The sequence below is a fragment of the Drosophila miranda genome, chromosome XR (genome assembly GCF_003369915.1).
Source record: "Drosophila miranda strain MSH22 chromosome XR, D.miranda_PacBio2.1, whole genome shotgun sequence".
Lineage (NCBI taxonomy): Eukaryota > Metazoa > Arthropoda > Insecta > Diptera > Drosophilidae > Drosophila > Drosophila miranda.
The window spans coordinates 12,157,021-12,181,538 of record NC_046674.1 but is presented as its reverse complement, the minus strand read 5'-3'; the positions used below and the strand labels follow the sequence as shown (position 1 = coordinate 12,181,538).

At 46.7% G+C, this 24,518-nt stretch overlaps 1 protein-coding gene across 6 annotated transcripts in view; it reads left to right on the top strand.

Annotated features, from left to right (window-relative positions):
• The window catches only part of LOC108152147 (RNA-binding protein Musashi homolog Rbp6), a 190,252-nt gene that overhangs the window by 63,707 nt on the left and 102,027 nt on the right, over window positions 1-24,518 (top strand). For all 6 annotated transcript variants that reach the window (XM_017281258.2, XM_017281261.2, XM_017281259.2 and 3 more), the window contains 2 exons: window positions 4,487-4,568; window positions 21,314-21,398. In XM_017281258.2, the coding sequence (XP_017136747.1) occupies window positions 4,487-4,568; window positions 21,314-21,398 (167 nt within the window). The remainder of the gene's footprint in view (window positions 1-4,486; window positions 4,569-21,313; window positions 21,399-24,518) is intronic.

Here is a 24,518-nt window from a genome sequence, read left to right as displayed (position 1 = left end):
AGCCATCTCTCTCTCGCTCTCTGGGCTGTTCAGACAAAATAGCAATTTGCGTTTTCAAACAAACGATAGAAAAGGACAGAATCAGAGCATGGCTGGCGGTGTGAGGCATGCGGCATGAGGCATGAGGCATGAGGCAGGCATTCCCGTGACTGGTGGCAGAGTCAGAGGTTGTTAGTTTTTGTTGCTTTCTGTTCTGCTGGCTGCCAGTTGCCGTTTGCCTCACAATTGATTGAAATCCCTTTGCGCACACCTTTTTTTCCACTCCCCTCTCCACTCCACTCATTCCTCAGCTTCTTTTGCTCTGCTCTGCTCTGTTCTACTCTGCTTTTTGTTGCTAGTTTTTCCTGCCTCTTGTTCAGGTTCTGGCTCTGGTTTTTCCAGCTCTCTCTGTCTCTCTCTCTCTCTCCGCAGAGGAGAGAGAAGAACACACACAGAACTTCCGCTTTCTTTGGCAAAAACAATAGAAAGCACATAAATTTATGGTTTCAGCATTGTGCTTTTGACAACATGTGCGGTGTGTGTGGCCTACCCTGGCCATCCTAAGGGATGGATTGAATGAATCATGGGTGGGGGGGGGGGGGGGGGGGGGGGGGGGGGGGGGGGGGGGGGGGGGGGGGGGGGGTTATACACTGGATGCAGGGCTTTGTGTGGAACGTTAAGGGGTTAATATGCCTGCAACCGCAAAACGGATTGCCTTTTCGGTCTGCGATACAAAGGGGGGTGGCGAAGGGGGAGGGACCAGGGGGGGTTTTGGCAGAGTTTTCTTATAAATAATTTCACTAAATGGATTTGGGATATATTTCTGCTGACACTGTAGAAGGTCGAAGGTCGTTTGTTTGTTGCCGGGAGCGAGGGGGGAGAGGGGAGGGGCAGGCAACTGCTTGAACTAATTACCTGAAAATACATACATTTTGCCTCTCGCTTTAGCAGATTGAAGGCATTTTCTAGATCGTTTATTTGGCACAACAAAAGCAACAACAAAAGCAACAAAAACCACAAATGCAACAATCAAAATCTCTCGCTCGCTCGCTCTCCCTTTTTGTATTCGATATATATGTATATCGTGTGTATACGATATATGTGTGTGTGTGTGTGTGTGTGCGAGTGAAATGGCAAGAACTTTAATGGTTTTTGGCATTTTCTTGCAGCTGTTTCGCTCTGTGGTTCCTCCACTGCCTCTGCCACCAACGGTGGCACCTCCTGTGGCACCTCCCCGTCCGTGGCAGCCCATTCCATCTGATGCGTTTCAAAATTTATGTTTGCTGGCTATGAAAATGAAATGACTGTGGTAAACATTTTAATTAAATCCAAGTTTGGCTTTTTTGGCCTGCCTCTGGCCGCTGCCGGCCCTCCACCTCCTCCTCCCTCCTCCTCCTCCGTCCTCCGTCCAGTTTTTACAATATATTGCCCCTTCCTGTTGCCCCTTCCTGTTGCCCCTTCCTGTTGCTGCTCTTTTTCGCTGCCCACCCCCCCCCCCCACCCCCCTCTCCCTCTTCTACTCTTCAAATTCCTCTACTCCTCCCCTCTTCTTTGTTTTATTTATATGAGGACTTTTCTGTTGTTGTTGTTGTTGTAGCAAATAAATTTTAATTTTATTTTTATTTTTCCGCGTTTTAATTTGTTGACCATTTTCCTTTTTCCCTCGTTTTTCTCTCTTTTTGTTTTTTTTTGAATTCACATTCACACATATTTTGTTGTTGTTGCTGTTGTTTGTGCATTCTATTGGCCCTGTCCAGCGATGGGGCAGCGTTGGGGGGGGCAGCTTCGGAGGCAGTATGTTGCATGTTGAGTGGGCGGTGGGGGGCAGTGAGGCAGCAGCAGTCAAGTGACAGTTGGCGCTGAGCACACTCGCAGACTGACGGACAGACGGGGACTCTGACAGGGGGTGGCGGGGGGCTGACGGGGGGGCTGCATGACGAGAGCTCGCAAATATGAAATGCAAAACAAACTTTGCAGCTGTCACTCAAAAATGAACGTCGCAATGGAATGACAGTCCCTTTGGTGGGGCAGGGGAGGGGGGAGACAGATAGGAATAGAAGGGGTCCAGTGGGTGTCCCCCGCGAACAGCGATAGAGTGCACTGTGAGAAATGCTGAAATGGTTAATTGGCCGGAAAGGTATTCCACGTGTCCATGCGGCTGTCCCGTGTCCCGTGTCCTGTGTCCTGTGTCCTGTGTCCTGTGCTCCTTCTCTGACAAAGTGCACGATGATGGGCCCCGGGTTGTGATTGACATGTTGATGATGACTTCATTTTGGAATTTTGATGCGAATTCTGAAAATAGAAAGAGTGGCGTGGGGCGTGGGGCAACCGAATTGAAAGCAAAACGAAGCCAATAATGCAATTATAATTAGAATAAACCAGAAAAACCTTTCAAAGGTTCATCAATCGAATGTCGATCGAGGGGGGGGGGGGGGGGGAAAGCAGCAGCCAGCAGTGGACGGAAGATAAAATATTTTGACACAGATTCGAGGGCCAAGCCGAGCTGTTTGCTGGGAAAAACTACAAGAAATTAGCCTCAAATTAATACGATTGAACGTTGATTGATGGCCTAGGGGGAAACTCTTTGAAACGAGGCCGAAAATCAAGGGAAAATTTAAGAAAAACCAAAGCGAAAATAAGTTGATTAAAATCAGCAAAAGAGGGGAGATATATTGCTGGAAAATGCCCAAAGAAAATGGTTATAAAACGGGTATATTTTTGGGGCAGAAAGAGCTGCCAGAGAGAGGGGAGGGAGAGGGAGGGAGGAGGGGGATATACGATTACTAAGTAGAAAAGTGCGATTAACTTTCTCAGTGGTTTATCTAATTTACCTCACCTTGCGGCTAATGCGGCGAGTCATGCCACAGAATATACACCTATCATCCATGAGCCCCCTCTCCTCTGTGGCACGGTGGCCGAGCAATTGCCCATTAAAAATTAAAGTGTAGCATACTTTGCAGCGCCGCATACGCAACCCTTTTTCGTTTTTCGGCTCTGGCCATCAATTTACATGCCACACACGCATACCATACCCCACCCTGCCCTGGCCCATGGCATTTTTGTTAGCCACTTTGGGCCCGGCCCTCGCGCACACACATGCCACATGCCACACTCGAGCGCGCCAGTTGCTGCTGTTATTTATGGTTCCAAAACTGTCATAAGCAAACAAATTGTTTTTTATTGTTCATAATTATTGTGCATACTTATGTAAATCACGCGACGCGCTTCGCGTTTCGCGTTGCATTGCCCCCACTTGACTGCCACCACACACACACAGGGAGAGGGAGAGAAGCATGCCACATGCCACTAGTACACCCCCAGGAGGGCGGAGAGGGGGGGGGGACTGTCTGCATCGACACAAGGCGCAACTAGTTGCTCCACACACACACACACACTTGCCCCTTGACTCTTGGTGGTGCGTGTGTGTGTGGCATGGTGTCCTTTTGGCCTGCGGCTGGTGCGAGAAATCGCACCACATTTATGGCTAAAGAAGCGTCTTGGCGGAACTCCGTTTCCCGGCACAGAAAAAAAAATAATAAAAAAATAAAAATCGTTTGTTTTATTGAATTTTTATTGTAGTTTGAATTTATGACGCCCCTGCGTCGACACTCTCGACTGGATTAGGGTAGGGGGGTCTCCTTTTACTCTCTCTTCCCTTTTTCCTTTCCCTTTTTGTTGTTGTTGTTGTTGTTGTTGTTTTTCTCTCCATGAGAGATGACTTTATCGGATTTTTTCCCTCTCTGTTGCCACTGCCACTGCCACTGCCACTGCTGCTGCTGCATTAAATCGCAGCCAACGAGGCTTGGTATCTGTCGTTGTTGCTGCCACTGCCACTGCTGCTCCTACTCCTCCTCCTCCTCCTTCCCCCCCCTCTGCTGCTGCTGCTGCTTCTGCTGCTTTCCTCCCATTTGTCTGGCAATTTTGTTGAAATAACTTCAGTTTTGCGTTTGTGTGCGTACGTGCCGCTGAAGTGCTTTTTCCAATCCCTCCCCCCCCCCCCCCTCCGCACTCGCTGTGGCAGAGTCCTCCTCTTCGTGGCAGAACCAGATTAGCTCACAAAACCGCAGACAACAGCTGCCGACGTACCCGTCTGAAGTGGAGAACCATCCATACGGGGAGTGTGGGTAAACGTGCCCCACATGCCCCACATGCCCCACATGCCCCACATGCCCCACATGCCCCATGCAGCATGTGAATAATGTCCAGGCACTGGTGTAACGAGAGAGCCAGCACAAAACCATGAAATGTTCTGCGATTTTGTTTACGTTTTTCGTGGGTTTTTCCTTTTTATGAAGCGCATAAATAAAATTAGTTACTTTTTGTGTCGTGATTTTGTGATTTTGATGACAACTGTACTTGTGCGGCCCCCAGTATTCCCAGCGGATACACATACGCCGCTTGACTGATTGATTGATTGATTGATTGACTGGCAGGCAGCCCCTGTCCCTGGTGCACTCTGTTTTCTTTCATCTCTAATACACTTTTCTCATTTGCTTTGCCTTTCCAGAGAGCTTACGCGATTACTTTGGACGCTATGGCGAAATCTCAGAGGCTATGGTCATGAAGGATCCCACGACGCGTAGATCCAGGTGAGTGGAGCAGCCCCAATGGCAATCGAGTCTAAGTTAGACCTCTAGAGGGGATTGCTTCTAGCTCCAGATTGTTCATTATTCTTCGATTCTGGTGCATCTTTGGGGTCTTTTTCCATTGAAAATATCTTCCTATTTAGTCCGTAGCCTTTTTCCGATCTTACCCCTCACCAAAATCTGTATCTATCTGCAGTTCTCAGGCATACATATACCCAAATGTATCTCTAATTTATGGCTCTCTCAATTAATTCTCTATGGAGACCGCGCGCCACCGAAAATGGTGTCGTGTTGCAAACTGATTTTAATTATTGCATATTCTCGTGCATAACCTACATATATACATACATACATACATACATATATATGTATATATATTTTCGGAGTAATAAATTTTGTAACCTGTGGCAACCTTTTACCTTTCAACCTCCTTCTGTTGTTGCTGCTGCTGCCGTTGACCTCTCTCCATCACTCATCCCTGGCTTTATCTCCCCCTCTCTCTCGCGTCCCTCCCTTCTCCTCCCGTTTCGGGTGTATCTTTTGCTGGTGCTGCCGGCACTGTTGTTGTTGTTGTTTATGGCCATGCACGGCTGCGCATCCCTTTCCAAATTTGAACAGTTTGGTTAACCGCTAATTGGTTTTCATTTTCATTGATTTTCCTTCTCGTTTTTTCTGTTTGCCTCTGTCTCTCTCCCTTTCTACTACTTTTATTCTCTCTCTCTCTCTCTCTATTTCCCTGTCTCTCGTTTGTGTGCTTTCCGTGTTGTGTATTTTCCACTTGGAACGTTTGTCATTTGTTGCGGTTTCGATCAACATTCAGTTGGCTGAACCATACAGCTACAGCCCTCCCCCTCCCCCACCCACTCGCCCTGCCCACCCTGCAGCCTGTATTCACCTCCCCCCTTCGACCGACCCATTTTGACCTTATTTAAAAATGCTTAACGTAAATTAGCTGGGTTTCTGCGGTTCCTGGCAGTATGAATAATGAGGCGACATTTGAAAAAGAGTCAATTTCGATTTACATACATTTACAGCTACATTTTGCTCTATAAAAACAGAATGGACACTCAGTTGCGAAGCATTTGATACCCTTCTTAGGAAATGGCCGTCAGGAGGGGGCCATCGAAAGGGGCTGCAACGAGTATCAGTAATCCAGTAATCGATCATTTACTCGTAGTTTTTGTCTTAGCGAAAGCTCAAAAACAATGATGAAACCATACAAAGTGGTGTATTCGCACTCTTTCGGGTCTGATTTTACGCTCAGCACTACTGAGAGAGCTTTGACGGCTTTTTGCTAAGAAAGGGACAGAGAGAGCAGAACAAAGTAAGCCAGAAAAAGCCCCGAAAAGAGTGCCGCCTTGTATCGTATAATTTCATCATGCACAAAACGAAAGGAAAAGCTCGAAGTCCGAACATGATTAGTCGCAATCGGACAAAACATTTGTCTGTGAACGTGCACGAGCAGCACAACCAGCGCTTCGGCCTCGGCTTCAACTTCGGTTTCGATCAGTGTTCGGCGCGCCAACACAAACATTGCGCAGGCAGAACGGCAGAGAAAAAAAGCAGAGATAAGAGAAGACGGCGGCCGCTGGCTGCTCGCCCGTCCCGAGCATGTTTGATCCTGTTCGATGGTTGTTTCGTTCGCAGACCAACTCCAACAACCAGCGCTTCGGCTTCGGCTTGGGCTTCAACTTCGGTTTCGAAGGCGCAGGCAGAACGGCATAGAAAAAAATCAGAGATAGCAGAGACGGTGGCCGCTGGCTGCTGTTATCGCCCGTCTCAAGCATGTTTGATCCTGTTCGATGTTTGTTTTGTTCACAGACCAACTCCAACTCAAAGTGCGATCGTACGCCATGCAGTTCTCTCATTCCCCCTAAGGATTGGCGTTGTTTTCTAACGATATTTTCTATATAATAATTCCATCTTTATCGAGTAGCCTTGCCCCACCTTCTATCGACTTAAACTACATACATATATTATTTTCATTACCAAAAGGTATCAATGGAATGAGTATTTGTATATTACGTGTATCTGCGCTTGAGTCTATAATTTATTCTTTGTAAGATTCTCTCTTAAAAGACCATAATACCCACCCGCCAAAGCAGCGAAACTCAAAACGAGAACGAGAGAGAGAGAGAGAAAAAAACGGCGGGGAAAATCACTTACAAACTAGCAAATGTTTATGCGCTGCTTTTCTTTTCGCACTAATTAAGCGTTTTATGGGGCGTATACGCAATGTACTGTGCGGCAACAAGAAGAACAAGAAACAGAGAAAAAAAGAAATAGGGAGCCAACACATTTCTCTGTCGTTCATTCATTCGTTCGTTCGTTGGTTCGTTTTTTAAGCGCATTTTTTTGTTTTAAACAACTCGAGAAGTGACACTCCTCCTGGCTGCTGCTCCTGGCTGCTGCTCCTGGCTGCTGCTGCTGCTGGTGGAATGCCCCACGAAATATATCTTTGTTTTAATTGAATTTCATCTAATGTCAGTGGAAAGGGAACTTCTGCTGCTGCCTGCCAGCTGCCTGCTGCTCTTAGCTCTCAGGTTAACAAGCGACGAAAGTTTATGCCACATTCTCTCAGTCTTTCTCTGTTTTTTTCCCCCCTCTGCCTCTCCCTCTCGCTCGTGTCTCTTTCACTCACATTTCTGTGTGTGTGTGTGTGTGTGTGTGTGTGTGTTCTCTGTCTCTCACTCACTCGCAGCTCTGCGACCAGCTCTGTGTCCCGTGTGTCCTTTCGCCTTTGTGCATGTCATGTTGGCTGGCAAAATTTTTATGAACTGCGTGCTGCAGCAGCAAGAGCAGGAGCAGGAGCAGGAGCAGCAGCAGCATCAGTGGAAGGAACCCTAGAGCTCGTATCTCTTTCCCGTAGTACTGCCAGCAGTAAAACAGTTGCTACACCTTCTCTCCTCTCTCTGTGCCCCTCTGTCGCTGGAAGTGTCTTAAAAACCAGCTTCCACCAACAGCAGCAATCAGGTTGAAGCTTGTACCTAGAATGGAGATGGGGGGGATGGAGGAGATGGTGGAAAAGTAAAACCCTCCTCCTTTAGTTGTAAATTCCGCAGCTCTATTTGTTGCCATCGTCGTTGTCGTTGTCGTTGTCGTTGGTGCTCTGTGTGCTCTATGTTTCCCCGTCTGATATCATCGTGTCAGGGATTTCTCTAGCAAAATTTAATAAAAACTTTATGTCGCTTAAAAGAATGTTTATGGAAATTTTTCACTTAAACTTGCGCAAAGTAATAAATGTAAACAGAATTCCAGAGAAGGTGCGACAACAAAATTCAAAAACACACACACACACACAGGCAGAGGCAGAGAGAGAGAGAGTGATAGAGTGAGAGGGAGAGAGAGAGAGAGATGGAGATGGAGCAACAAGCTGCAAGCTAAAGTTGCCGCAGCGTGGAGTCAACAGTGCGGTTAATAAATATGCGCACACCCCTGAGGGCAGGCATTGGCATTGCATACTTATATACCCCCTAATCTGCCCCTGCCCCTGTCCCTCTCTCACACTCTTTTTGCCCTGGAGATATCTCACTTCCCAGCAAACCAGCAAACCCGCGCCTTTTGCGAGAGTCCCGCGAGCTCGCAGGCGAGAGTTTTACAAGAGGACAGTGCGCTGCGACGAGAGTTTTACAAGAGGACAGTGCGCTGCGACGAGAGTTTTACAAGAGATTAGTGCGCTGCGACTGCGCTGCCAAAAAAAAAAGCAGCAAGCCTTCGTGTGGGTCCGGCAATGCGTCTTCGGCTTCGACAGATAACTGGCCGATAAGTCATTCGTATGGCTTGGCTACATGTGTCCAGAATGTGTAGAAACATGTGCATAGAGTCTATGGGCCGGCAGCGCAGTCGCCGCGCACTTGCCTCTTGTAAAACTCTCGCTTGTGAGTTCTTTTGCGAGCATTTTGCGGCACTCTCGCCTTGGTTTTCTGGGACATGTCTTCTCTCTCTCTCTGTGTGTGTATGTGTGTGTTTCTCTCCCTTCCCAAATGAGAATAAAATGAAGTGAAATACAAATTAGAAAACTTGCAAATAAATTTTAAAAGCACAAAAAAAACAACAAAAAAACATTACAATACAAAATAGAAAACAGCACAGCAAATGGAAAACAAAATACATTCACAAAAAGAGAGAGAGAGAGCGCGAGAGAAGGAGGCTGGCAGGGGGGGCGGGGAGAAAAAAATAGGAAAAACTTTTTGCAACTTAAGCGAGAATTTTCTTTTGCTGCCGCTGCCGCCGCCGCTGCCGCCGTTGCGGGTGCGGGCGAAAGACAAAGACTTTCAGGAGGTCGCTGAAGTGCAACAACAATAAAAAATTGAGTAAAATGGCAAATGGCAGGAGCAGGAGCAGGAGCAGGCTCCATCCTACTCTACCCAGTACCCAGTACCCTCCACCCGCGCTTTCGCATAAGTAAATCCCCAACAATTTATTGTTGTACTTTTAGCATTCTTCCCCTTATGTTTGCTGTTGCTTTTGTTGCCTGCTGCCTGCTGCCACTGCCACTGCCCCTGTTGCTGCTGTTGCTGCTGCTGCCATTGAAGCAAACATAAGCGACTTTTCAATGAGTTTCGAAAGTTATTGAAACATAAATTATATCGCACGGCGGCGCACGCACACGCCAACAGCAGACCCTGCCCCCGTCCGCAGCAGAGGAAAAAACAGAACCACAGCAACAACACCCTTTTCTTTTTTTTTCTCCTTTTTTTTTTGGGCTGTTGTGGATGCCACCCCTACTCCATCGGTGTGTGTGTGTGTGTGTGTGTGTGTGTGTGTGTGTGTGTTTTGGCAATTAAGTTAAATTTTTTTTACTGGCTGCCGCTTGTTAATGTTTATACCCTGCACTCAAAGGGTATGCGGGGTAAACGATATAAATCGTTTGTTTTTGCAACAGCAAATGTAGGATCATATCTAGAGAGAGCCTATCTAATAGATGGCTGAAACATGCCATGCCATCAGATCATTATAAGGGCCACCATTTGGCTCTTTGAACACCTGGCGCCTAGAACAAGGTTAATGCCAGAGCTGCGGGCTATCGAGTGCACACTTTTTGGGGATGTCCAAGGAGATCATTTCAGTGGGATTTTTGTTGGGTATATTTAGGTATTTTTAGGTATTTTTAGGTATTTTAAGTGTAATTTTAGGGGTATTTTTAGGTATGTTTAAGTATTTTTAAGTAGAGATCATTTCAGTGGTCTTTTTGAGGTATATTTAGGTATTTGTAAGTATTTTTAGTGTCATTTCAGTGGTATTTTTAGGTATATTTAAGTATTTTTAAGTAGAGATCATTTCAGTGGAATTTTTAGGTATATTTAGGTATTTTAAAGTATTTTTGGGTATTTTTGGTGTCATATCAGTGATATTTTAAGGTATATTTAAGTAGTTTTAAGTAGAGATCATTTCAGTGGTGTTTTTGAGGTATATTTAGGTATTTATAAGTATTTTTAGTGTCATTTCAGTGGTATATTTAGGTATTTTTAGTGTCATTTCACTGGTATATTTAGGTATTTTTTTTAGATATTTTTAGTGTCATTTCAGTGGTATTTTTAGGTATTTTTAGTGTCGAGACAGGACCTTTTTTTTTGGTTGTTTTAAATCAGTGTTAAATTTTCATTTTCTTTTATTTATTTGCTGGACAGTCATAAAAGGAGGGCAAAAAAGAGAGCGGAAAAAAGAGAGTGAGCGAGAGAGAGAGAGGGAGAGAGTGTTGTACCTGAAATGAGTATCGAATGAGGAATCGCATTGCATAATAAATTTAACGGCTTTACAGATAAGAGCCCCGATACAATACCCAATGCCAGGCAGGGGGCACGGGGGGGCGGCACTTCCTCTATTTCAAAGGAATTCTAAAGGGATAAACGAGCGTTGCAGGGGGGGATTCCGGGGAGGCAGAGACGGGGGACCATTCAAATGTTGCTTTTGATAGGACTTCGATTACATGGCTGTGCCATTTTCCTTGCGAAAGAAAATTCGTGGAAATTATCTGCCAACATTATCGGCGGCAACTCATTTGCCTTTTCGTTTTTTTTGAAACATGAAATATTCGTGTCCATTCAGAGCAAAAAATGTATCTCTAATGGAGATTTAGAGGCTGTCTCTTTGTTTTTTGCGTTTGGGATTATTTCCGCGGGTTCCGCAGGTTTCCTTTGATAATCCCCTGATATCCTTCTCTTCTTTCTATCGTTTTTTTGTGTCACTCTGGCGTAACACATGCCCTGCCTGCCTGTCTGCCTGCCTGCCTGCTCGTGTGTGTCATTTTATATCCTTGCAATAATTTATATACAACTTGAAACTGTTATTTGTCCTGCAGCACCCCCACCACCCCCGCCCCTCCCCAAGGACATAATTAACTCAATTTAATCACTTGGCCACTCAAACCCTCAAACATTTCGACGCTTTAGTGCGCCACTTAATGCCCCAAGTGCTCTCTTTTTTTTTTGTTGTGTGTTGTTTGTTTTCTTTGCTTTGTTTTCCCCCCTCACTCTCTCTGTGTGCCGACCTTCTGGCAGACCTCCATCTTGACCAGGCCTCGTATCGCCCCGCCATGTCAGGATCTTCTCGCATATTTTGGAGGGACGCGCGAGTGGCAGCTGCGCTTTGCCCTTTTCATGTTAATTTCCCAGGCCCACAGAGGCCCCCACACCGTGTACCCTTTCGACTGGGGAGGGTACTGTGGGTTGCTTGCCCTAGAAGGAGGCCCCCACACACTCTATGAGGGGCAGAATATACCGCGTATCCATATGAAAATAGTCGGACTGGTATTTTTCAGTCTCTGAGAGACCTTTTGTTCCATTAATCGAAGCACATAGATTCCACAGTCAAAAGCTGGTACGAAAATCAAGTGGTTCTAAGGAAGAATTTGTTGTTCGGAGCACCATACAAATCCATAGAAAATCCGTGCGAAAAACTATAATATTTCAAAACGATAGCCCATTGAAATCTGCCAGAAATATAATCCCAATCCGATGGATACCATGTGGGCCAAAAAAATAATGAAAAACTGCACTTTTGAAACCAAAATTTGTTCCATTTGTATGGTAGTTCTGTAGACCTATATATACCACAAAAACTAAATAAAGATATATTAAGATATAAAAAATAAAAACCCGGAAGTACCTTTTGGGTTCCAAACTCTGCTCATTGAGTGGGACTATCTGTACACCATTTTTCGTGGTAATATCTGAAATATTGAGGGCTAATTTTCCCAGTTATTGAATGGCGAAATCTTTTCCGTTCTCCTTGGAGGTATGTGACGCATGTTACGGGCGGTTCCGTTACCAAATTCCATACCAATAAAATTTTAAAAAATGTCTGGTACTTCTCTTTAGATAGTTCAATATTTGGGGGAGACTTGGGGGGGGGGGGGGGAAACTTTCATCAAGAAGCCCCTTTGTAAAGGGGGATAATGGCAAAGGAAAATCCTGTGTCTTTAGAAACACAAGAAAAATACCAAAAAGAAGGAAACAAATATTTCAATTGAGTGTAAGGAAAAATCCTAAATATACTTGAATGTTTAAGGAAATCAGTTTTTAAGGTTTTTTTTTGGCCGGTGGATCGATTTTGAAGTACTTTTCGCGTTGTTTATGCTGAGAGTATTATAAGATTCGGAACCTCGTTTGAAGAGCAGATTTTCATTATTGTTTTTCCAGCTTTCTCACACTTCCACCGCTCTGCCCTCTCCTCCCTCTCCACCCCCCCTCGTTTTGGCTCGTGGCTGCTGCATATGTTTTGTGTCCATGTGTCCGTATGCGTGTGTGTGTGTGTGTAGCAATTTTTCATCATTAATTATGGCGTTGCTCTTTCCCACTCTCTCGCCGTCGCCCTCTCCCTGTCGCTCTCTCATTCTGTGTTGTATTTGTGTGTGGCATCAACATCAGTCAGTTACAGGAGGCAAAAGACCATTAGGGCCATCGCAGAGGCAGGCAGGCAGTGGCAGGCAGGCAGTGGCATGGTCCATTGCTGGTTGAGATGTCACACACATACACACACACACACACACACACACACACACACACTCGGATGTTGTCAACTCGTGTGTGGAGAAGCACTCCACCAAAACCCCCGCCCGTTAATTTACCAGCCCCCCCTTTACCCCATCCCCACTCTACCCCTCTCCCTCTCTCTCTCTGCCATTGTTACTGTTGATTATTTCATGCGCTTTCCCCTGTCCCGCCCCCGCCCCCCTCCCCACCACCCGCGACGCATTTTTATGCGCATTTTATGTTTTTTTTTTTTGATGAAAATAAAAAGGCCCCCCAAAAGAATGAAAGAATATACATATTTTTATGATCCCCACAGACTCCCTGCCGCCGCCCCTAATCACTCACTCTGCCTGGATCTCTGCCCTTTGTAATTGCTTGCCCCAACAAGCCGCACCGCCCCCCGCACTGCCCCCCGCACCGCCCCCGCACTTTTCATAATAATAATAAAATGAATTATAAAATAAAGTCACCTTTCTGCAGCCGAAAGCCTCAACTAAATGACGTTCTACTGGGAGTCCCACAGCGAGAGAGGGGTAGAGAGGGGGGCCGGGGAGTGTGCGGCAGCTGGCACACAAATTTAATGTGGCAACAACACTCAAAAATTGACATTAGCAGCAGGCAGGAGGCAGCAGGCGGGAGGCAAGACGGGGCATCAGGCCACCGAATGCCCATAAAAACATAACAAATGGCCGGCCATAATGTGTGTCCTTAAACTGTCACTAAATCGATAAATTCCCACATAATGGCCGCCAGGACATTTAAATATTTAGCCCCCCCCCCCCCTCACCACCGCCGCCCCAAAAAGAAAAACCCCTTTTTCTTAAGGCTTTTCTTTTCTTTTCTTCTCTTTTTCGAGATTAATAAAATTACCCACGAGCCCGCATAGATAGCGCACAGATAGGGAGGGGCAGGGGTGGCTGCCACATCAACGCAAGGGCACGCACACACACACACACACACACACACACAGACAGCGAAACTCTCGAGGTGGACTCTCGTTGATGGTGTGGCAACATAGTCTCGCCTCGTCTCGTCTCGTCGCATCTTAAATGTGTCCATGCCAGTGCCTTGAGTAGCCTCCAACAAGAGCTGCCCCAAAAAGAGAGGCAGCAGGGAGAGTGGAAGGGAGGGGGGGTTCTGTGCCACTCACGCAGGCCTCCACACAGTTAAGTGTGCGTGTTCAAGGATGCATTTTGGTGCCCAGGAAAACGACACGGACACGGACACGACAGGACGACAACAACGACAACAACGACAACAACGACAACGCAACAAAGACAAAAGGCGGCACATAAAAACGTGCAAAAAGTGTGTGTAGGCGTGTGGGAACATGGGGCATGGGGCATGGCGCATAGGAGGTGTCTCGGTCTCGACTGCCCCCCCGCTCTGTTGTAGGCTTATAAAGTGCGAGAGACGGTGAGAGGGGGGGTGGGTAGGGGGGGTGGGTTGGAGTGGAAGAGAGCCAAGGCAGGAAGCCACTTGTGAAAGTTTCATGCACGCGGCCCCACTTCACACGACAGCGCGCAGTCTGGCCAAAGGGGCGATGCAGGGGGGTGGCGGAGATCAGAGGGGGGATGGGGAAGGCTAAGAAAGAATCTTGGACCATCTTTGGGATCGAATAGGCGACACCCCAGGCGGTGACACCCAGGAATTATCCTTCAGATGGGAGAGAGAGAGGATCCTAGAGGCCTCCCGATGAGGTATCCGCTGGATAAACGTTACTTTATCTGAGAACTTTCAGCCAGAAGAAGTCGAGAGCCCCTTAGATGAGAGATCTATCCCTCATTGGTGGCCAGAAGATGAAGAAAGCTGCTGTGATCCCTTTAGCTATGGCATATACCCCCCCGCAGGACCTCCGCCAATGGCTGGGTATTCGCATAACAAAACATTTTCGGGCACAAAAACGACCGCACAAAGGCCTCGGCGAACGGGCGGGCCATCGGTCTCTGGTCTCAGGTCCTTAGGTCTCTCCTTCGTCTTCATCTGTTGATGGGGGGAGGGGAAGGGTCTGCACGGCGACGGCGTGCAAGTGCTTGTTAGTGCGCTTCGGGATTTTGACGTTGACTCTCCCCCTCCACCTCCCCCTCTCCCCTGTAGCCAAGGCTTAGAGAAGTGCCTCCGTCTTCGCTTTTGGTCTCCATTTCTCCCCTGCTTCAACTCTCAGCTTCAAAGCTTCAGCGCTTCAGAGCCTCTTGAGTCGCTCTGGCACCTCTTGTTCTCCTGCCACCAATCTGGGGCATAGCCCCCCACCCCCCCCCCCCCCCCCCCTTCGCCCCCGCAATGCCGTCTTAAGTTGCATTCCCTTCTGCAATTGTTCCTTCGTCTGCGCGGTGGCTGCCGGGGTGCGGGGCATGCCTTTTGTTTTGTTTTGTTCTGCAAATTTTTACACGAAAAAGTCATTTGAATATGCGTTTGCCGTTGCCGTTGCCGTTGCCCCACGGCCCCCCCTCCCCCCGCGTAAACCCCCCTGTCATCCATTTCGATGGAGGGATTGAAAGTTTTGTTACCCGTCAGCTACTTTCATTCGTTCCTGTCGTGCTGCTTGCCCCATGCCACATACCCCCTCCGTGCCACTGTGCCCCTCGTGCCCCTCGTGCCCCTCGTGCCCCTGCGCCCATGTCTCTTGTTGTAAGGTTGAGGGCATGGCTTGCGGCTTTTCTGTTGCTTTTTAGAGCCAACGAATAGACAATATAATGTTCCACTTCCCATTTTCAGCCTTGACTGCAACTTGCAACAGTGGCACGAGACCGAAGGGTGGGGGGGGGGGGGGGGGGGGTGAGAAATGGAGACAATTGTTTTCTTACTTCCGTTGAATCTTCAAGAGCAATTCTCTCAGTAGTTTGTCATTCGAAATGAAAGAGATGCTGGAGAGGTCGACAGAGGCCCAAGAGGTTGTGGCAATTAAAACGGAGTGGGGAGTGGCCAGAGGGGCCAGAGGGGAAGGGGGGCCACAGGGGAAGGGGGGCTGGGTTCATCAGGGGTTACCTGCAGTTGGGGAGACACTCCTTCAGATGTGCATATCAAATGGAATGGAAAAACCACAAAACCAATCACCATTTCCCCCCCCCCCCCCCCCCCATGTAATCCTGAGTACAAGCCCCATCCCCCCCTCGTAGCCCCCTGACCCCCGCCCTTCGAACGAGGGCTCTTTAGTTACAGACTTTGGTTATTGCCTTGCGGTTGGAATATCATCAGCATCCTCCTTCGGAGGAGCCTTCGGAGGAGCCTTCCCCTAGCCAAATCTATGCCGCCTGGACATGTGTTTGCCCCAAAGGCAAATGTGGCGATTACAAAAGCAGACACACACACACACACACGCATCCCCCCCCTGCTGGAGGGTGGTGTGGCAACACCTTGATGGTTGAACTTTGACCGTTTTTAGGTAGCTCATTTAGTGAGATTATTTACGGTAATCCAAGACGCAAGACGCAACGAAGCCAACCGCCAACTTAACTGCAGGATGCCCTGCCCCACTAGGGGCGGGGCGGGGAGGGGGTGGGGGTGGGACTATCTGCAGGATCTGCTGTCGGGCGAGAGTGTATCTGTGTATCTGTGTATCTGTGTATCTGCGGAAGGGCTAAATACATGCACAAGAGTTGTGTTTTGCTAAATTGTGCGTAAGCTCCGGCTTCAGTCCTTCTGGAGTCCTGGATCTCTTGGTTTTAGGGGGGGTCGAAGAGGGGTGGAAGGGGGGGGGGCCTAAAGTTTCCCAACGCTCAAGCTGCAAGCTCTGCTGTTGCCACAATTCAAATAACACTTTTATTTTGCTTTTATAAGCACCTACCAACCTCCGCCCCCCCCCCCCCCCCCCCCCCCCCCCCCCCCCCCCCCCCCCCCCCCGGCCCCAGTCACCCCCCTCCATCTATCCCTCTCTCTCTCTCTTTCGTGTGTGCGCCCGCTCCGATGTTTTGGTACGTGTCTGCGGTGTTTTGTATGTGTTACATGATTGCCACGCCACCCCCCCCCCCCCTCCCCCTCCCCCACCCTTTCCCCTCTCCCACCTGGCCGACAGCATGCCTCTGGCTGTGGCTCACCTGTCGCAGACTCACCCTTTTTTCCCTTTTCCCCCCTCTTCCCGTTTTTTTTGGTTTTTTTTTCGTTTTGTTGCTGTTGTTGTTGCCACAGGTTGAGGCAAGCAGCAAGCATCATCCTTGGCTTGTGTGCGTGGCGCTCATTAGCATTCTGAAACGGCTTTATAAAATTCAACAAGCAACCCAAGTTGCATGTACACACACCCCCCCTCCCCTGGCCCCAAGCCCCACACACACACCACTTCACAGAGAGGGGAGGCGGGGGGCAAGCCTGAATGTCTCTGCATTTCTCTCTCTCCGGTCTCACACACATTTCTGTTGTTATCCAGAGAGCCTTGCTCTCTCTCCCCCTCCCCCTCCCCCGTCGCCCTCGTTGGTGCCTCTGTCCTTCGTTTTTGGGGCATGTGGCAGCATGAGGGGGGGGCATGAGGGGTCTTGTCTGCCTCGAGTTGCATAAATTGAATCTGAATTTGTGAGTAAATTGCACACAGGAGACACATTATTTTTGAGTTTTGCCTTTTAAATTTGTGGCTTTTCACTTTGAGAGTCTTTCTCTCTCTCTCTCTCTCTCTCACTCTCTCCCCCCTGTCAGTGCAATCCCGTATCTCTAGAGCAATTGCAACAATCTCTGTCCTCAACTTTGTGGCACTTTCCCTCAACCTCTGTTGCCGCCTGCCGCCTTGCAACGTTTTGCAATTTTGTGTGACCCACTTGAACATTGGATTGAAGTTACGCCTACGACCCTTACAGTCCACCCTAGCCCATAAAATACAACCTCCCTGTTCTACGGCTGGGGCGGGGGATCACCCCTTCCCCCGTCCCCCCATTTAAATCAATATTAATAGGTGCACGAAAGGATAGGAGGCCTCTTTTTGCTGCGCAAATTGCAACATTGCACACACACACACACACACAGACAGACACACACACACACAGACAGACACAAATTGTTGTTCGATTCGATGTTCTATAAATATCACGATAAAATGTTTATTTAATGCGAGAATATCAGAGAAGCAGAGTACCAGACAGTGCCCCGTGCTGTGGCATGTTACCAGCAACAGCACCACCAGCAGAAGCAGCTGTGCAGGAATCCCACCCCACCCCACCCCACCCCACTCCCCAGCCAGTAAGAACCCCCCCCAAAATCCATCGGAGAACTACTCGTACAATAATAATAATAATGACTCTCGATTCTCGTTACTCGTTACTCGAACGGCACAATGGAAAGCCAAATCATTGGGAAAAAGGGCTTTTCCTCGTTTCGTCGTCTCCTGTTTTCCACTTGTCCCTTTTGCATATGGAAATCTTTTTTATAAATTTCACAAATAAGGAAATTGTTCTTGTTTCGGGCTTTCTTTGTATTGCCAATAAATGCAAGGAATCTTACCGAAGAAATAGAGGGAGGGAGAGAGAGAGACAAGAAAAGAGTGGAGAAGAGGAGAGAGAGACTAGAAGTGGAGCTTAAATAATAATTAAGTGTGGAATAACCAATAGACTGATTAAGTGGCATATGTATGTCCGTACGGAATCGAAGGAGAATAATGGCATAAATCAATAAAGAGGCAGATATGAAGACGATATAGAGACGATGTAGATGGGGTACTGGAGAGGGCCAATGGAAAAGGCGAAGTATTGCAAGGGCAAAGAGAAAAAACAGGATATAGATAGATAGATAGACGGATGGATAGATAGATGGATAGATAGATATAGATTGATAGATAGATTTAGATAGATAGATAGATAGATAATAGATAGTTATAGATAGATAGATAGTTCTAGAGAGATTGATATAGATAGTTACTTACAGATAGATAGATGGATAGGTAAATATAGATAGATGGATTGATCTAGATAGATATATAGATTTAGATAGATAGATATAGATAGATAGATTTAGATTGATAGATAGATATAGATAGATAGATACAGATAGATAGATACAGATAGATAGATAGATATAGATAGATAGATGGAAAGATGGATAGATACAGATAGATATAGATAGATAGATGGAAAGATAGATAGATACAGATAGATAGATAGGTAAATAGGAAGATAGATAGATAGATAGATGGATGGATAGATAGGGATAGATTGTTATAGAGAGATATAGATAGGTAAATAGTTCTAGAGAGATTGATATAGATAGATAGTTACAGATAAATAGATGGATAGGTAAATATGGATAGCTAAAGATAGATGAATATAGATATAGATAGATATAAATACCAATAGGTAGATAGATATAGATGGATAGGTAGATATATAGATGGATGGATGGATGGATAAATAGATAGTTAGTTACATAGATTGAAAGATAGCTTGATACATAGACACATAGATAGATAGATATAGATAAAGATACATATAGAATATCTTGTATGGAGATATGTGGTATAGAATGGTATTTTATAGGGTATTATAAAAGTCCTAAAGAAACTTGCACTTAGATAGATCCAAAATATTCAGATAGATTGCAGCATTCCAAAGCTTATGGATATTGAATGCTGTTCTACAAGGGGCAGGGCAGATGATGTGTACGTATTTTGATAGAAAAGTGTGCCTGAAAGAGGATTTACGAGTATTTATGTGCATATTTCATCGCTAGATAGTGGGCGATGGATCACGCTTCGTCTACCAGGAGTCTATCATGATAAATCATGTTCTGTGAGTGCTGGTGAACGCGTCTGATAGACTCCTTATCGACTCCTTATAGACTCCTCGTTATCGGCTCAGAGCCTATCGATATCTATAGGCTTCGAAAAGCCAAGTAAAAGAGAACTCCCGACTCCTGTTTATATTATTTTCTTCTCGATTTAGTAGGTATTCCAATCAGCTATCGATTCACCAGCACTATCGCAAGAAATCCCTCATTGATCCCTTATCACTGATCCCTAAACGCTTCCAAAGACTTCTGGGTTGGGTTTGGATGGTATCTCCCGTGATATAGTAGTATATATTGGGTGTTAAGGAAAGATCAATGGTGGCAGGATATACTTTGATGGTTCAAACATAGATAGAGCTAACAGATAAGATATAGGGGTAAAAAGAACGTGAATGAATCGTTGGAGTGTCCCGGGAGAACCCTATTCAAAGAGGGAAGCATTCGATGGGATTCCATGTATCTGAACAGCCACAGATGTATCTCTAAATAACCCTTCCGATAGCCCAGCCCATCTGCAGCAGTTTCTCCCAAGTTTTTGTGTTAGTGGCTCCTTCTAAGGCTCCTGCCTCTTCCAGGAACTTTGACCATAATTTCTCCTATTAATATATCCTTCCCTTTAATGCATAAAATGAGGGCCATAAACGGGGTGTACGAGTATCGTAGTAATTCGAGTACCAGTTGACCATTTGGACCCCCAAGGATGGTCGCTGGACTATTAGGGGTAGTGCCACACAGTGACCTTGCTGGACAGGAAGGGGCACGGGCATGGGCATGGATATCCAGGGAGTCATGGAGTCATGGAGTCATGGAATCATGGAATCAGTACCGTAACAATTGCCACAATTGCAATAGAATCGTCGTTAATTACTGTCTGTGCTTGCGGTTGCTCTTCTTTTGCTCTCCTCTTGGATACCGATTGAGAGACAGAGAGGGGCAGGGGGAGGGGGCCCTGCCGGACTGGGGATCAGGGGTGGTGGCACGATTGGGCTTAAAAGAGCAAGACAAATACGAGCATGTGTCTGTGGGCTATGGCCTGCATGGTGGTGCGGTGGTGCGGTGGTGCGTCTGAAAGAAGAGGGCCAGAAGGAGATGCCTCGTTAAGCGTTGCTGCCAAGTGGCAAAACTCAAATAAACATAAACGTGCCACACAGACGGGGACAGACAGAGAGGCAGAGAGCTTAAACGGGTGTGTGGCAGGTGGCGGGAGGTGGCAGAGCGGCAGAGCGGCAGCCACAGCCATAGCCAAAAATCTCTGAACTGGTTTGTTGTCTTTTTGCTGCTGTCTGGGTGATGATGCTGCTGCTGCCTCTGCCACTGTGCCTCGTTCTGGATTCTGTGGATTGTGCCTCCGACTCTCTGAATCTCGCTTCTGGCTCTGGCTCTGGTTTCAGCCTCCGAGTTTCGGTTTTTGGTGGCATGGGAGACTCATTAAAATGCAGTGCGAGATAATAAGCATTTTAATTAAATATTTAACAAGAATAAGTTTATCACAACACGAACGAAAGACAGAGACAGAGAGAGAGAGAGAGAGAGAGAGAGAGACGGGGAGAGTTTGGGGCAGAGAGTGTGGTGCAGAGTGTAATGACTTGTAAGCGTCTGCCGTTAGCGGCTTCGAACTGTTCGGCGAAAAAAAGGGGAGCTGGGAGTACCGTGCCTCCCCCCCCCCCTCTCTCTCTCTCTCTCTCTCTCTGGCAATATTTTGATGTAATTTGAGCGCCTAATTGGCGCACGTGCTAAACTGACGATGGCAGCAGGTCCCAGTTACCCCCCCGCCGCCGAACCCCTTGCCCCCCCGTCCGTCCGTCCGTCCGTCCTGGGTCGGGTCTCTCGTTTCCGTTGATTCAGGTTCAGTTTCAGTTACTTGCCTCTCGAGGACCTCGCACCGTCGTCTCCGTCTGCTTTTGGTTGTGCAAATATTTGCAGGAACTTCTCTCCGACATCTCTCCAAGCCCTTCTCTCTCTCTCTCTCTCGCACACTTTATGCACATACATATATCCATCTATCTGTCTATCTATCTATCTAGCCATCTTTTTCTTCTCTCTTTTTTTGTTCCCGGTACGTTCTTGTCGTTGCAGAGGCTTTGGCTTTGTCACATTCAGCGATCCAAATAGCGTGGATAAGGTACTCACCCAAGGCACACACGAGCTGGATGGCAAAAAGGTAAATGTTTGAATGTTTATAGACCCCATATGCCCCCTCCCCTACCCCTACATAGACCTGAGCTATATCCCTATTTTCACTATTTTCCACTCATTTTTTGTTGTGTGTGCAAACAAAAACAAACAAAAAAAAACCAAAAAAAGACTCCCCACTTGAGGGAAAACTATGCAAAATATTTGCTCAAAAGCAGTGGCGCGACGTCATCTCATCACCAACATAAATTTGTGAGCCTCTCTCTCGGGCACTCTCCCCTGCTCTCCTCTTCTCCTCTCCCCTGCTCTCCTCTACTCCACGTTTATTGACAGCAATTAGAAAGTCAAAGCATAACAGTGTCTCTGCCAAATAAAAACAACAACAACAACAGCAAAACTACCATAAAAAATCGTTGCCAAAAAAAAGGAGGAGGTGGAGGTGGAGGGCGATGTAAAGGCCAAACAATTTTTAATTACCTGTAAGAGTGCAGGAGAGGAGAGGAGAGAGGAGAGGAGAGGAGAGTGGAGCCAAAAGCACATCAAATGAGCTGCAATGGTGGCTCTTTTTTTTCGTTTTTTTTTTCCTGTTGTTCAAGGGAGAATATTATGATTAGTTGATGAAATTTCGGGTGCCATCAAAAGTATCTTTTTGGTAGTAAAAGTCCGTCATTTTGGGACATGGCAGAACAGCGAGGCGTTAAAGCACACCTCTACATATTATAGTAGCCCCATGCCGGGCCCTTTATAGACTGGAAAAGTATTAGAAATTTAATTTAAAAGCAGTTTATATTCTAAGCCAAACTTAGCCAAGAAGGTAGAGTGAAGCAGTCGCAGTCCAGAAACCAGACCTCGAATCGAAAGTCCAGAATCGAGAGTCCTGAATCGAGAGTCCAGAATCGAGAGTCCCGAATCGAGAGTCCCGAATCGAGAGTCCAGAATGGAGAATCCAGAATGGAGAGTCCTGAACCAAGAGTCCAGAATCGAGAGTCCATAATCGAGAGTCCCGAATCGAGAGTCCAGAATGGAGAGTCCCTAATCGAGAGTCCAGAATGGAGAGTCCCTAATCGAGAGTCCAGAATCCAGAGTCCAGAATCCAGAGTCCAGAATCCAGAGTCCAGAATCGAAAGTTCAGAATCGAGAGTCCAGAATGGAGAGTCCTGAATCGAGAGTCCCGAATCGAGAGTCCAGAATCTAGAGAATCCAGAGTCCAGAGAGCCTTCCCTTACATACTCGTACTTTCCCGAAAAAAAGGTGGAAAATCCTTCCAAAATGTTTCCGTTTTTTATTGAATAATTCATTGAATTTTGGAGAATTTAGCAAATAAATTTCTGTGCTGCGAAACACCGATTGTTTGACCTTTTCTCCAGACACTTGATCGTGTGCTGGAAGACCTGGGCTTCCCGGTTACGATGATCCATAATCATCGAATAAATCATAACGAAATTTGAACTATCTGTGCTTTCCGATAGCTCTGAAGGTGGAGCTCTCCGAAGGTGTTTTTGTTTTATTCGATAAAATATCAATCTTTAAGTTCAGGCCTAAACTGGGTAGTTCCATTAGATGCAGCTGGTCTTATCTAGATTTTACAGATCGATATTCCAAGGAGATATGTAACGCCTCGCCGTCATGCCATTTATACAACATTAATCGAATTGTTTGCTATTTTTGATGATCCCAGTCATTGCCCTTTGAGGCATCTGTCCCCTGGCATACCCATCTCATCACTAGCTCTATAATTAACTTTAAAGGATCTCCATTCCTCCATTCAGAGGAATACCAAAATCAGCCTCTGGGAGCAGAAAAATGCGGCTTTTGATAAGCCGACTGTCCGCCCAATCCACGCCCACATTTACATATGCAGATACATATGTATGTATGTATGTGCCCCTTCGTACAGTTAAGACTCTGCTGTAATTGCATTTCATACGCATTACGCATACGCCGCATTGGCATTAGCCTAATTAAGTGAAGCTCCTCTGTCGCTGTCGCTGTCGCTGTTGCTGGATGGATGGACGGATGGATGTCCTTCCAACCGATGTCCATTTGATCAGGCTTTTTGAATATGCCTTTCCAGCTGTAAATAAAATGCGCATTACCCTCTCGCATTTATGTGTAATTTTTGCAAAACTGCATTCACATACATGGACACGTATTTATATGTTGAATATCTGTTGGATACACCGTATCTGTGTGTGTGTGTGTGTGTGTGTGTGTGTGTGTGTGTGTGGGTGTACAGGATATACATATTCCCGTTGCCGCTCTTCGGTCTCCTTGATTTTTCACTGAATGGTCAGGGATTCTCCGTGTTTCCGTTTGGCTGAACAGCAACGAAAACGAAACGAAAATGAATTTCATTTCATTTCATTTTACGTTACGGTTTTTCGGCCTGATGTGTTTTTCCATCGAAAAAAGCAGGCCAGCTCACACCCACTTTTGCCCACTTTTCACTCATTCTCTCGCCCTCTCTCTCGCCCGCTCCCTCTCTCTATCGTGCCGCACTCAACGCTGATTAGTTTTAATTTTAATCTAAAAATCAATTTCCCGCCATGCGGCTGCCGTTGTTTTTCCCGTTTTCTGTCCTGCAACACAGGAAATCAACACGGCACACACACACACACACACACACACACAGAGAGAGAGAGAGAGAGAGAGAGAAGGCAGCCACCGCCGCCTGCCGCATGGCCTGCCGCATGTCCTGCCTAGATCCTAGTCACATTCGTGTCCTGTGACAACTTTTCATCTGTGATTTCGCCAGAGGATATTGCGTTGCTTCCTTGAGCCCATTTTGCCAGTAATTTTCCCCATCCCCCCATCCCCCCATCCCCACTTCATTGGCTTAAGATACTGCAACAGAAGCACTTCAGTTTGGCTGAGATTTAGTCGCAGATCCCAAGGATACATCCATGCCCCGCCCCCCCTCCCCCCCCTGCATTGAAGGCGTGGCGGGGGGACCTGTCAAGACGAGCTGTCTCTCAGGCTTCGCCCCCACTAATGTGGAAGCCACAAGGAAAAACCAACCCGGAGAAGGAGAAAAAGAAGGAAAATCAGACGAGAGAAGAAAAAAAAAGTGCTTAAAATTGAATTTTTATGATTTTTAATTATTTTTAATGACGCTGCTTATTGGCGTAAGTCGCAAAGGAGAGAAATC